Source organism: Rhinolophus hipposideros (genome assembly GCF_964194185.1).
Source record: "Rhinolophus hipposideros genome assembly, chromosome: 20".
Lineage (NCBI taxonomy): Eukaryota > Metazoa > Chordata > Mammalia > Chiroptera > Rhinolophidae > Rhinolophus > Rhinolophus hipposideros.
Window position 1 is genome coordinate 42835521 of NC_138066.1, and position 15006 is coordinate 42850526.

The 15006-nt window shown below is 35.0% G+C and overlaps 1 protein-coding gene across 5 annotated transcripts in view; it reads left to right on the forward strand.

Moving 5' to 3' along the window:
- Positions 1-15006, forward strand: part of CEP112 (centrosomal protein 112) — a 343959-nt gene that overhangs the window by 30784 nt on the left and 298169 nt on the right. For all 5 annotated transcript variants that reach the window (XM_081028160.1, XM_081028161.1, XM_081028163.1 and 2 more), the window contains exons 5-6: positions 3967-4057; positions 5957-6034. In XM_081028160.1, the coding sequence (XP_080884286.1) occupies positions 3967-4057; positions 5957-6034 (169 nt within the window). The remainder of the gene's footprint in view (positions 1-3966; positions 4058-5956; positions 6035-15006) is intronic.

The window sequence follows — 15006 nt, forward strand, 5'->3', positions numbered from 1 at the left end:
ACTGTTGGGTGGGATGGAAAGAATCTATATCTTTAATGTGATGATTACACAGGTATATGCATTTGTCAAAACTTGTGAAACTGCATTTTAAAGGGATGCAGTTTTATTGTAAATAAATTATATCTCAGTAAACTTAATAAAAGTCATATCCAGGTGTAGCTGAGGCCTCCTTGGTATGGCTTCTTCCAATCTAAACCTGTAAACTAAAGGAGTAAATTATCTGACCTCCCTCCCCCAACACACACACACATGCGCACACACACAGAGCCAACACACAGTGGTGAAAGAGGGATTGGAGAACTTCCATTCAAAATCAGGGAAAATGGGAGACACATAACAATGACAATTTGATAGCAATTCTGAAATCTAGCCAGGTATCTAATCCGTTGCCTGTTTCTTGGTCAGGGCTTAGTGCTGCTTCCTGGGAGTGTTCAGGGCTCTGGGCCTTTCCCTTTGGATTATCTTTTACTAAAGAAATGATTTGTTTTAAGCTGAGTAGTTTTCTCAGCCTGCTTCCTGTTTGTAGGAATCTGGGGACTCAAATACCTCTTTTCATTTTGAACCCTGTGTCCCTTTCACTGGAAGCGACTCTGATTCCTTGCTTTTGAGGCTTTGTTTGTGTCCTTTGCCTTTTTCCTCTGTGTACAGTTTCTTATAAGCCATAGCTTTCAGAAATGATCACCAGATTCCTTTCAAGAGCAAGGAACTCCGTCCTGGCCTCTGGTTTCTTGGTGAGTTTGACTCAGTTCCTTTCCTTTGGGGAACTTTGATTCCCTCCTACTTCTCCAGAGTCACACTTCCTGCTATCTCCCAGAGCCTGGCAGACCTTCAGTTTTCATCCTTTTCATGACATTGCATGTTTGTTCTAGCTAAAAGTGGAGCCATCGGTTATTCTTTTAGGCTCTTCTCTGATGCAGTCTTGTCACTGTTGTATCTTTAATTGTTATTTCCCAAGTTCCTGTTTTGTTTACTCTGGAATTCATATTTCGGTGTTAGAGATTTTGAATCTATCTTCCTTATCTCTTGAATTTTCGTTTATCATGTCCATCCCTTTATTTGTTTCTTTGTGTTCTTAGAATATTTCTTGAACTAGTTTTCTAATTCGCTGATTTGGTTTTACACTGTTCTCTTCCATTATGTATTTAAAATTTGGTAATCATGTTTTTCATTTGTAAGCACATTTTTATGATCACAGATTGTTCATTTCCTCTTTACATCTGAAATGCTCACTGGAATCACATTAAAAACACCAAAATACATTTTAGAAGTTTCCTTTCTTTTTTGTATGCAGTAAGTTTCTTTTGCAGGAAGACATTTGATTGGTCTTCCTTTAGGCTATTAAATCTTATCATATGTGTCATTGCTTATCTCTTTCTCTTTACAGGGACAAGTCTATATTTCTCTAGTATTTGGAATCAACAGAGATGCCGAGAGAATGGTTCTGGATTCCTGTTGAAATACTTTAGCATTAGAAATACTTTAGCATTAGGAAAAAGTAAAAGGCAAAAAAAAAAATCTATATTTCCTATAGTTTTACTCCTCCAGAGGAAAAAAAGGCATTTGCATGTCAGGGAATTTTATAATGTGCTGAAGCTTTTCTTTCTGTGTTAGTTTCGGCACCGTGAAATTAATGGAGCCACAGTCCTTCTCTCCTGATTGGCCCAAGTACCATGATCCTGAGCCCACTGGAATCACATCCCCTGTGTAATTGTAGGCTGTCTACATGCACCACGACTTGTCCTTTTCTGTGGCAGGCAGCCTGTTACTCTTCATAAGAACGCTCACGATGTTGAGCTTTGCCTTCTACCCTCTGTCTCACTGTTTACCCTCACCTCCAGCCCCATCACTGTGACTTTGAGCTGTCTTGGAACCTAACGTAGAGTTCTAGTTAAATGTATTTTCAGCTGGAGATGCTTTCAGTGGCAAGAAATGAAACTTCTGCGCCTAATGGCCTGTGTTTCTTGGGCAGGCCAGATTTTAGCAGCGAAACCGACCTTCTTTAGTTGGCTCAACTGCCTTCACGGGAAGCTGGCTTCAGCAATGCCTCTGCTTTACATTGGAGCTCCACATTGGAGCATGTTCTAGGGGAAACGTAATGAATTCAGTTTGGGACATGTTGAGTTGGAGGTAGGGCTATGCAACTTGTATTTGAGGCCAAAAGAACAATTTGTGCTGGAGATGTGTATTTGGTAATCAAAGCTTTCCTTTACTATTTGAAAAACTAATAGTATATTGAATTGTCTAGGGAAAGCGTGTAAAAAAGAAATAACTACGGTCAGACACAGAACCCTGGGATTATAGAATGTATGGGATGGGCAGAGAAAGAAAAACTAGTGAAGGTTACTGTGAAGGAGATTTCTGAAGGATCAAATGAGAACCAAGGAAGATGGTTCTACAGAACTAATGATGTGGCATCTTTAAAAACTGTCCCTATGTAGTGAAATCAACTAGGGAGAGGACAGATGACAGCTCATTTGCTTGAGCAACTAGAAGAATATTGATGACTTTACTTACAGCACTTTCAAGATGAGTGAAGTCAGATTGTAGTTGATTGAAAAATATATGGCAGGTTAGGACATGGATCCAATAACTTATTTTGAAATTTTATTGTGATGGGAAAGAGGTAGATTGGTACAGAGGACAGCTACAAGTGTTGTTTAATGTATGCACCCTGTGTAATAAATCAATAAATGTTTCAGTCCTCTTTTTTATTAATATTTTCTATGAGAATTACTTTTAATATTTAAGCATTTTTAAATTTTTAAGTATAGCTTCTTTTATGATTGTTTAATCTATTCTTAAAGAAGAACAGGCCACTGCTTAGTATGACATATCAGGTTGCCTCTTCCCACATTCCGAGTTTTAAATGCTTATATCAGTTCTAGCATATTGACAGATGAGTTTATTCCCAAAATATTACTTTGTCTATTTTTCTCATTTGTTTTTAAGTATTTGGCTATCTGGGATATTGAGTAGCGGTATAAAAAACCTATTGCTCTCTTTAAAAAGTTTTTCCAGAGATTCTAAATTATTTAGTAACGAGTCTATCAGTGTTACTACAAAAAAACACATTCATTTTAATCTTTTTGAATTACTATTTTGTCTTTTGGGAATAAGTACGGCTCACAATTTGTGAAGGAAATTCTAACATGGCTTGTGGTTGAAAAGTTAGTGACTTTAATTCATTACATAATGGTAAGTTTCCATTTCATGTATCTTGAAGCAGCTGTTCAGAAAATAGATATTTGTACTCTTGGAACGTTCATTGAACTAACTTGGATAAAAATACATGAGATACTCCAGGCTAAGGTAGAATATTGAGAATGGTATTTTTATACTGTTTTATATTGGAGAAAAGTCTTTTTGTTCAAATTCATTTGGAAGCTTAAACTATTTTCACACTTATGTTGTACTTATCACATTTTAACCTGAATTCATATGGCACATTTTAAAATTTAATACTGATTTATCTGTGGTTTCCGACAAGGTTTTAAATTCATTTAAACTTTCAGCTACATGAAAGTTTTGTTATTTTATATATTTTAAGACTTCGTCTTGATGTGGAACACGAATTCAACAAAACGTGCTAACATGTTAAAACAATTATCTTCTCTGAGAATATATGCTTCATTTTTTTTTCTTCTCTTCCTGCATGTGGGAAAAGAGGAAAGGAGGAGAAAAGATTTAAATACATATAGTTTATTGTAGTTCCACTTACAAAAAGCATTCGTTTGTAAGCAAGTATGTGGCATGTAGGTGACATTTTATCTATAATTTAAATGAAGTAAAATGTGAAAGATTCAAGTTGTTATTATTTAGATGTTTTCTTTACTATTGAAGCATCATTGTTACTATAAATAATCATCTCATTTCCAAAAGAAAAAAATTGGTAATCCTAGATTCGAATACCCTTGTGTCCTCCAAATTCCCCAAATTCTGATTGTTACTATTTTGGTCTGTTGGCAGGGAACAATACACTGTGAAGCTCCAAACGAGATTACATTCAATGAGTCCAACCTACAGAGAAGATGGACAAAATATTACCCCAAAGAGTTGTGTAAGATCAGATTCTACTTTTGTTTGTTTGTTGTTTTAAAATAATTTCACACATTTTTAGTTTCATATTGTCAAAGTTTCAGTGATTACTTAAAAGCACTGAATAAAGTCTGGAAGTTTTGGTGAACATTCCAATGTCAAGGAAATGGTGTATTTGGTATATTCCACAGTGTTCTTTCTGCTTTCTCAATAAGTTCGAGGCATCATGTTAATCAGCCTATTATTTTTGCTGTGCATCGGAGAATAACTTTGGAAAGCTCTGTTTTTCAGTTATTTTTTCCTTTTCTCTTTAACTCAGTATATGCATAAAAATGATGAGACACCCAGTTGTCATAAACTTAACAAATTGGGATCAACTTGTAATGAAATCGGGAGCACTGCTTTTCTGGTGAAAGTGAACTATATCTTGAAATACAAAGACCTCTCACAGCTAATTGCTTACCATAGACTTGGGTCGAACAGGTGCCAGTGAGCATTCCAGCTAGTTTTGTAGAGGAAAAGACTGCCTGCCTCCTAAGAAAGTCTTTGTAGCGTAACTCTGGCTTGTCTTGGGTGACAAGACTTTTAGTTACAGGGGGTCACGAGTGATGCGTGACTGTTTAGCCCATGTTGTTCTAACCATAACTCCTTGCATTTTCCCCAGTTAGTTTGGAACTTTGAAAATATTTTAATATAGAGGATAGAACATTTTGAATATTTGTGGATTTGTTATCAACCATTACATTTACTCAAAATAAACAGGGCAAGTACATTTTCTTAAGATGTTCTTATTCACACACACACAGACCAAAAAAAAAAAAAACACACAAAAAGCAGAGGACCAACGTAGAAGCTATAGTGAATTTTAATATAGCATATGTAATAAACATTTTGTTCAATAGAAATTTGGAGACTCAGTAAAATATGAAGAACATATTAGTGTGGTTTTTATCACTTCAGATAATTTAAATGGCCATAGGTAAATAAATTTGTTTGTTAGTAATGAGGTTTTCTAAATGTGTGAAAATGCTGTACCAACAAACTTAATTTCAAAATAAAATATTTTTGGCTCTACTGTAGAATATACATTATTATTTTACACAGACTTACTTTCCTAAATTTTTAGGGCTTTCAGATCATTGTTCATTTCTGAGTACAGATCTTAGGTTGTCCTCAGTTAATTATAATTTTAATCTGGTTTGATAAATGTGTAATATAATAAATTATCTGGGAGGGGAAAGCGTGGAATTTTAATTTTTTTAAAGTAAAGAATCACCATAATTGTGTTTTCATGATGTGAATTCAAAGCTTCTTTCTCTTTATATTCAGTGTATGAATGAGAATTAATTTAAGAACAAAGAGCTTCTTGGACATCAACACAAACTTTCCTGTTAACTAATTTTAATGGGAGTAAATAATTCATCTTTTAAAGTGTTCTCCCACCCCCCTTTTAAAGCTACTGTGGTATACCACAATTAAAACTTTTTGTAAAAGAACTTAAAGAGAAGAGTCTGGATTAATTTTTAAAATATTCTTTTGATGTGTTTTTTTTTTTGAGGTCTTGTTACTGTGTGAATATATTGTGAAGGCATCTCATAGCCCTAAGCAGTTATAATAAACAGTCATTACTTAGAATTGAGAACTAGCTCAGTTGTAACATAATCCTTTCCTCTGAGGGCGATATAGCATTACCAAAAAAGCACACAAAACTGTCATTACTCTGAATGACATATATTGTGTCCATCTTTTCCTTTCCTTTCTTCCTTTTTTTTTTCTCTTTTCCTCCCTCTTCTCTCCTTTCTCCCCTTCCCTACCTCCCTTCTTCCTTCTCTCTTTTTTTCCCTCCTTCCTTTTGTCTTTTTTTTCTTCCCTCCTTCTTTCTTTTCTCCATCCTTTCTTCCTTTTCTCTTTTATATTTCAGGAAGTTCATTTGAAAAAGTCTGCTGATTCTTTGGATGACAGCGACATCGAAGCCCGCCTTAATAGTTGGAATCTTGGGGTAAAAACAGTATTTGTTTTATGTATGTATATTGATGTGTCAGAATCGTATTGTATTTGGAAAACATCTGAACTAATTTAATTCTATTCGGTGAATATTATTGGATGTTAGACATTTAGTACTGTGGTAGCACTGAGAAGACTTTGAATATAGAAAAGAGAAATAACATCCCAAAGAAGCATAAAACAGCCCCTGCCCTCGACAAGCTGCCTTGGTTTTGGTGAAATAAGAGCTATACACATAGTTAAATAATAATTTAAGATGGTATATGATGAAATACCAAAATGTGTTAGAAAGAATACTGAGGTGGAGGGGAGGCGAAAGGAGGGAGGAGTTGGAGAAGCAAGGCCATTTGAGTTAAACAAAATCTCAGGGAGACTTCCTGGAGGAGCTGACTTCACGGAGGAGCCGCTGTCATGGACAGCAGCTTTCAGGTACGAAGGCTGGTGGGCATGAGTGTACTTGGATAGGTGAAGAGGAGGGGAGCTAGGAATTCAAGGCAGAAATAGGCATGAAGAAAGGTGTGATCTAAGTCAACTGTCATGACTGGATCTTTGGGGTGTATGTAGGGAATTAGAGGGCAGTAATCAGGCTGAATCGTATGGGAGCCTTGAATGCTAAACCGAGAAGTTTAGCTTTTAGATTTTAGGCAATAGTGAGCCCTGGAGCTTTATTTTTTCCCTCTACGTTATACTTTATATACATGCTGTTTAAATGCTTTGAAGAAATGAAAAGGGGTTTAACACAACTTTTATCACACTATGTTATTATAAAAATAATTTGTAATTTGAATATTTGAAAAATAAAGAAAATCAGAGGAATAAACTATGCTTTAAAATTGTAATACTGAGAGTTGTGTTAACATTTTGTTATACGCATTTTCCCTCCTTTGTTTTCTGTGTGTACTTATAAAATTGGGGTCCTATTTAAATACTAATTTATTATGTGCTATTTTAAATTTGGTTTAAGTTTATAATAGTTGTATAAACATGAATCTTAACGGTAGCAATTTTTCTTTTGGAGGCATGTTCCGTAACTTATTTAAGCATTCTGCTATTTTTGAACATTTAGGTTGCTCCCAGTTTGTTGCTAATATAAGTAATACTGCAATAAAATTTCTTAGAAGAGTCTCTTTATGCATATTTGGTTGCTTTCTTAGATCCAGAAGGTGTGCATACCAATTTACGTTCCAACCAGCAGTATGTGGAATTGTCTATGTCTCACTTCTTCACTGACATTGGAGACTGTTATTTTTAACAAACCCTTCCTACTAGTAATGCTCTCTAATGAATGCAGTGCTTTAGGAAAATTGACTTGGTGGCATTATGAAAGTTATATTGGATGAGAGTGAAACTAGAGCAAGGGAACCAATCATCTTTTAGGTGTTTGTAGTGGCCTCCACATGGGTATGATTTCTGTGAATATGCAAACGTTAGGAAGGAAAAACATTGCAGAGTGAAGAATGCTTAGTGACTGATGGGGAGGCTGAACAGAAGGACACCTAAAGATTTGCTTCTGGGAAATGAGAATGTTGGCTCTCTGTCAGTTAACTGATTGTCCGATGGGGGAATCCATTTTAGAGGGTAAAAGTTTTACTTGAGACTGGTGGAGTTTGAAGAGATGGTAAGATTAATTGGGGAGTTCAAGGTCTGGCCTTCATGAGACTCAAGGGCTGGAGTCCTGTTGCATAGTCACACTATTAGAGGTGGTAACTACACCCAGAGCCTGGACCAGCTCTAGACTTTCAGAGAGTTCGGAGTGAGGAGGGCCGGGTGGACGTCACAAGCTAAGGACACCTGGCTCGTGCCATGGCCATGATTTGAAGGTAGGGCAATGGTAAGAATTTAAAGCAATGTGAACCTCTTGGTCATTTTGGGAGTGTGTCAGTGAAAGAGAAGAGAGAAATGGAATTGATCACGAGAGGGGAATAGTAAGTCAAAAGGAAAACATTTTCTTATTTGAAGGTGTTGGGGAAGTTGCCTAAGTTACCAGCGTGGGAGAAAAACACAGGAAATCCTTGAAAAAGACAAATTCTTTTTGCCAGAAAGCAGTATCAAAGTGAAAAACAAAATTCTGGGCTATCCTTTTAAACTTCCCTTAGCCATTTGAAACTTCTGATGTCCATTTCTTAGCACATAGAGTACTTTTCACGACTGTTTCACTGTTCAGAGGATTAAATTTTTCATTTGTATAATAAAATAAAACATCTAAAATATTTTGAGGTGATGCCTTAAAACGAGGCCTGCCTACAGTTTTGTTTCACATTTTTATTGTTCAAAGAATGCACTAACAGTGTAAAATATATGTCTTGCATTTTTACATATATATAACATATATGCATTAATTGTGCTGAACTATATCTCCTGAGCACCATAGAGTCATTGAAGTATCCAGTGTATTAAAAAGCTTAGATTTTGCTTTGATTTTAGTTTGTATGCAGATGTACCATGAACCTGTTTTACTTTCTTCCTCTGAATGACAAGTCAATAGCTGGTTAATTTTTGTCCTCTGTACTAATTTTTATATGGCTGGCATGTCTGCCCACACCTTCATTCGGATGTTCTGGAATTTGAATTTTCCAACTTTTGTTAAAAAATGCATTTCCTGCCCCCCCCAAAATATTTCTTTCCTTTTTTTCCAGTGTGTTCATATTTTTTTCTAAAAATACTTAATTCAAGTAGAAATTTACTTACCAAACCTATCAATCAAATTTTCCTCCTGTATTATTTTTCCTTTTCCCTTTAACCTTTTTAACCTTTAGTTTTGGGGGTGCTTTCTTGCTTTGTTAATATATTTTATGTACATTTTGTGCATAACTCTCTTTATATAAATCTTTTTTTCCTTTTTTCTGAGGATGGGGGTGAGGGGTCAGGGGAAAGCCTTTCTTGGGCCTTCCATCCCGGTCACTTGTCAGTTCCCACTCTGGGCCCACGTGCTGACTGCAGAGCCTCACCCCCACCAGCAGCAAATGACAGTAAGGACTCTGAGTAGATCCCTTAGGTTCCTGGAAGCAGAGCCCGAAAGAACAGGATCTGGGTGTGGGAGAGCTCTCAGGACAGGACTTGGGGCGAAGGAGCGGGTGTGGTCAGCCTGAGTGAGTCTTCCCCTGATCCCTTGGGGAGCTTCAGAGGGTGGATGGCACCCCAGAGTCAGTGGGCCCCACCTGGACATCAGGACCCATCAGGGAGGTCAGGACCCAGGTAACCTCCCCACTGAAGGCAAGAGGGCACCTGCAAGCCATTAGCAGCGGGGGAGGCTCTGCTCTCCTGTGAGGACTGTGGGAAGCCTGGCTGTTCTACTCACTGTGGTCTGTCTTCTCACTGTGGCCTCCTGAAAAAGGTTCTCACCCATCACCCAAGGGCAGCTGTCACTCGAGTGCAGCAGACACATGAGGAAATTCCGGTGAGACAAGCTGTTGCAACAGATGAGCTGCCCAAGCTGTGGACACGTAGAAATGCTAGCTAAATCAAATGGTTGTAGTTTGAAGCCGTGAAGTTTTGGTGATTTGTAATGCAGCAAAACGCTAATTGATTTAGTAGATACTGCCAAACAATTTTCTAAAGTGATTGTGCCAATTTGTGTCCTCATCAGCAGTGTGTGCCAGTTCCTGTTCCTCTACTTTCTCTTCAGTATTTGGTATTGTCAGTTAATTGTTTTTATTAAAAAATGTAGCCATTAAAATGTACCTAAGCCATAAAAAAAAAAATGTAGCCATTCCTGAGAGTGGTTAGTGACCTTGCTTTGTGTAGTTATAACACGTGTTTTCCTAATGACTAATAAAGTTACCTGCTTTTTGATATGCTGATTGACAGTTTGGGTAGCCTCTTAGAATGAAGAGCTGTTAGGCTGGAGCAAAAGTAATTGCGGTTTTTGCATTTATTTTTAACCTTTTAAACCACATTTACCTTTCACCAACCTAATACTTAAGATTTTGCCAATTTTTCTGTTGGGTTGTCAGTGTTTTTCTGATTGAAATGTAAGAGCTTTGTAGCCATTCTGGTCGAGTCCTCTTGGAATATAGTACTATAAGTACTTTCTTCCACTTTGTTGCTTTCCTTTGTTCTCTTTTTGGTGACTTTGATGAATAGAAATTTAAAATTTTAATGCATTCACTTTCTCATTTTTTTCACTTTATATTTAGTGCTATTTTTGTGTCCTGTTTAAGATCTTTAACTAAGGTCCTAAAGATGTTCTCCTATGTTTTGTTCTAGGAATTCTATTATTTTACTTTTTCTACTTAGATCCACATACCATCTGGAGGTCGTGTGGTATATGTTGTAAGATATGGGGTTAAGATTTGTTTTTGTCCCATATACTCGTATGTCCAGGTGACATTCCCATTTATTGAAAATACTATTCTTTTCCTACTGCAATACATTTTTATTTGTCTCAAATCAATTGACAGTACATGTTTGTTTCCATTCTGTTCCTCTGGCTTATTTGCTCTTCCTTGTGCAATGAATGGACCTTGTCTTTATTTTTGTATTTTATTTGTGCTCATTAAATGTTTGTTGAAATGTTGTGAGTAAACCAATGAATGAGCCTCCATTTGTAGTATTATTTCTGTGGAAAAACATTTTTCAAATTCTAAAATATTGACTTTAAAACATTATTTTAGAGCATAATTGATTTAATCTTGAGGACTGAACTTATTTTATGCTATAGAGAAAGTTTTGGCAGTTTCTCTGATGCTATGACTTAAAAATATTTAGTTGTGTTGCTAGTAATATATTGCATAATCATGTCCTTTTCTCAAAGACAGCTAAAATATCAGATAAAATGTCTTTCTATTTTTCTGGAACCAGAGACCATCTCTATTTGATCAACATTAGTCTATAAGAGGATATTTGGTGAGTTTGAACAAATCCTGAGTAATTTGAAGAAACAAACTGACAGAACCCTTTGTAACCAAACAAACAAATCTGCTAAAGCACTAAACTAAAGCACTAAACACTAAAATAAAATGTCAAAAGCCAGTTTTTAATCGAGAGCATTCAGATGTCTGTATTTATGTATAGTTTAAATTATTATCTATTTTATTACTATGATTGTATTTGCTTCTTAAACAGTAAATTGTTCAGTTATGTGATTTATTCATGTTATTGGAACTTAATTATTTTTGGCTTTGTTTTCTGTATATTTTGTTAGACTTTAATGTTTTACATAAGTCCTTTTTATTTTCCATTTTGGACATTTCTTTATTGTGGTATTCTTTTTTGAGGTATTACGAGAGAACAAGAAGTTTTCTAAAAGAGGCATGAAAAAAGTAAATGTTAAGACTGTTTACAGATTGTTTCAAGTCCATGTTACTTGTGGATTACAAAGTGGGAACATTTAACTTCAAAGCACATCTGGCTGTTGTTATGAAATCAGAAAATAGATTGCTTATTTCCCCCAAGTAGACTCAAGAACATGCTTTACTATGAATAATTTTCCTTACATATTAAAAGTAGTTACAAGACAAAAGCAATATATGAATAACTCAATAAATGAGTAACAACAGAAGATTTATGCTTGTTTATAATGTTCACTGTTGCTTTTAAATATTAGAATAGACCTTTTTTTTTTTTTTTTGGTCTACTTGAGGAAGGACATTTATGATAACAGAATGACTCCTTAACTTCTGTGTTTAATGGCTTTTAAAGATGAAGAGGATGAAAGAGGAGTTACTTTTGTATTGTCAAAAGGCTACATTGTAATGAACTAAACCAATATTTTGTACCCTGTTTATAAATGTAGAGCTGGGTAAAAATAAGACCCAAATGGTTTTCTTGGCTTTTGGTTTTAAATCTTAAGCGTAATTAGAGCTCGAGCATCTTTGAGAATTCTCTGTTTCCTTCTCCCTTTATTTTCCCCCTTATATTCAATTTTGTTTCATGAATTAGAGTTTTATGTATTTTCAGATTTGCATGTATGTTTGAAGAACTTACTTTCTATGCTCGTTTTCTCCATTCAAAAATAGAGAATGGTTATTTACTTTTCTTACATATGCCTTCAGACAATAAATATTTATTGAGTGCAGTTTGCTGCCTGCTGGAAATTTGCTGCCTCTGTTTTTCAAAAAGCTGTGTATATATCGTACAGTGTTATTTGCTAAAGAACATGCCTCTTAATCTGGTGTGATATTAAGTGGATTTTGTTATTATTATTAATAAATATTTTCTGTAGTAAATGTACTAATTCATACACCCACCAATATTGCTTCACATCTGGAACACTTTTATTGTCAAATTTTTAATGTATGCCAATCTGGTGGCTGTAAAATACTATCTCATTGTGGTATTGCTTTACATTTTTCTTATTTCTAAACAGATCAAGCAGATTTTCAGATGTTTATTAGAAATTCAAATTTCTTCATCAATGAGATGTGTCTCACGTTTTTCCCATATTTTTCAAATGGGTGTTGTTTTGATTTTTAAAGGCCTTCTTTACACATTTTAGAGACTAATTATTTATGCAAACATCTCCCAATTTATGGTTTGTCATTTTAGTTTATTTGTGGTATCTTTTTGGAGAGAAGTTCTTAAAGTGCTCAAATTTATTAATTTCTTTTTGTTTATGCTTTTTAAATGTTTCTTGTTTAAGAAATCATCTCTATTCCAAGGCCATAAAGTCATTCTTCTAAATTGTCTTCTGAAAGTTTTTATAATTCTGCTTTTAATGATAAGTATTTAATCCATTGGGAATTTATTATGTATATGGTGCAAGGAAGGGATCTGATCTTATTTTCTTCCACAGATTGAACACATCCTTATTTTCTCAAAAATTTGCAATGCTAGATCTTTCATAAATCATATATATTTGAGTTTCTGGTACTTTCTAGTTCGTTCTATTGACTTAACTTCATTACTATAGTTTTATTATGTCTCTGTAAGTCACCCCACCTTGAGTGTTTTCTTCAGAAATTATGTATTTATAATGAGCTTGGTTTTCCAAAAACCCTATTGAGATTTTGGTTTGGATAAATTTAGTTGGAAAATTGACATTTTTACAATATTGAGACTACCCAAAAACATGGTTTCACTTTCTATTTAAGTCTTAATGTGTTTCAAAAAAGCTTAACTGTTTTCTGCATAAAGGGCTTATGTATATTTTCTTAGGTTTACTTTTAGGAATTATTTTATATATATCTATATATGTGTATATATATATATATATATATATATATATATAATTATATATTATATATTTAGAAATTATACCAGGGATGCCAAAAAAATGTATGCAAGTGGACACTTTGGTCAACGTTGCAGTAGTTCTCCGTGATCAGAAGTGTCTGGACGCTGATGGGAACCACTTTGAGCACCTCTTGTCATTGCAGAAATCAAAGGTGACTTGTACTCATCTTTTGTTATCCGTATATACTGAGTATTACAATTTTAATACAGTTTTCCTTTCTTAAAATGTGTATACATTTTTTTGGCATTTGTGTATGTATGTATATATATATATATATATATATATATATATATATATATATATATATATACGTGTATATATATACACACACACACACATATATACATAAAATCATCTTTTTTTTTCTGGATGATTTTTGCTAATTTACAGAAATACTGTTTACCTTTACACATGATTGGGCATCTGGGAACATTGCCAAGCTCTTATTTGGGCAGCTCCTGTTTAACATCTTTCTACTTTTTTGACTTTATTTGTACCGCTCTTTATACACTTCCTGAAATTATTTAAAAGTTATATTTGAATACATAATGTCCTAGTGGTGGTAGAATATAAATACCATCCAATACTGACCTGCAGAGAGTGGCCTGCGCTGAGCGGGTTGCAGACAATCCTGATGAATCCGACTGCTAGAGGGCGCGGAGTCAGAAGGTGGACTGTATTACTGTACAGGTTTTGATTTTTGTTTTCTATTTTTATAGTAAATTTTTATGGACTCTTTTTTCTTTGTTCATGATTAATTGTGTTAAGATTTTTCTGAACAAGCAATAGCCAGTGCCTGTATGGGAGGGGTGGTTTGGGTCGCTTCCTTTGATTCTTACTGTGTTTCCCCGAAAATAAGACCTAGCCAGACAGTCAGCTCTAATGCGTCTTTTGGAGCAAAAATTAATATAAGAACTGGTCTTATTTTAATATAAGAGCGGGTCTTATATAATATAATGTAGTATAATACCCAGTATTATTTTACTATAAGCCCCGGTCTTGCATAAGACCAGGTCTTAGTTTGCTATAATATATCATATCACATCACATAACACATAACATACAGAACAGAACATAACATAAATTATATATATATATATAATATATAATTATAATATAATACCGGGTCTTGTATTAATTTTTCAGGTTGTTTAACAAATGGTGCCTTTTGTGGTTGTCATTTTGGCCTCTCATCTTCAGATTCTTTGATTCTGTCTTGTTTCTGTAGGACCCTATTCTTCATTTCCTTTTTTCTTTCCCTTCATCATGGATAACCTTCCTTCCAAGGGGCCTCTCTCTGCCACAGAAGGGGTTCCTTCCCAAGACTTTCTGGTTCTTCACATTTAACCATGCCCTTCTGTTGACTTCCCTGCCCTAGCGCTTTGATCCATTAGGTTTTTTCGTACCACCCACTCTACTTCTACGGGTCACTGTTTGATGACGCTTACATTCTCCCACCACTAGGACCCTGAAGTACTAGGATCCTTTTTTTTCCATGCTGTCACTCTGGTTTGTTTTAGGAGGTAATTCTACAGATGTGATTTTTCTTTGGCCACTTAAGTGTTACTAGAGGATTTCAGTAATCTTTGTTATGAAGTCGGCATGGGTGATGGATATGTTTCTTTGCTCTCTTTGTTGATCTGTATGGGTTTTGAAGGATGGGGAGAGAAATTTAAATCCAGGCAAATGTGGGGACCAGTCCCCAGGTGAAAGAAAATTATCTTGTAAATTTCTCCTAATCTAGGTGCTAAAACACTCTTCAGAATCTATCTGTTGCTATAGAGGGTTTTAAT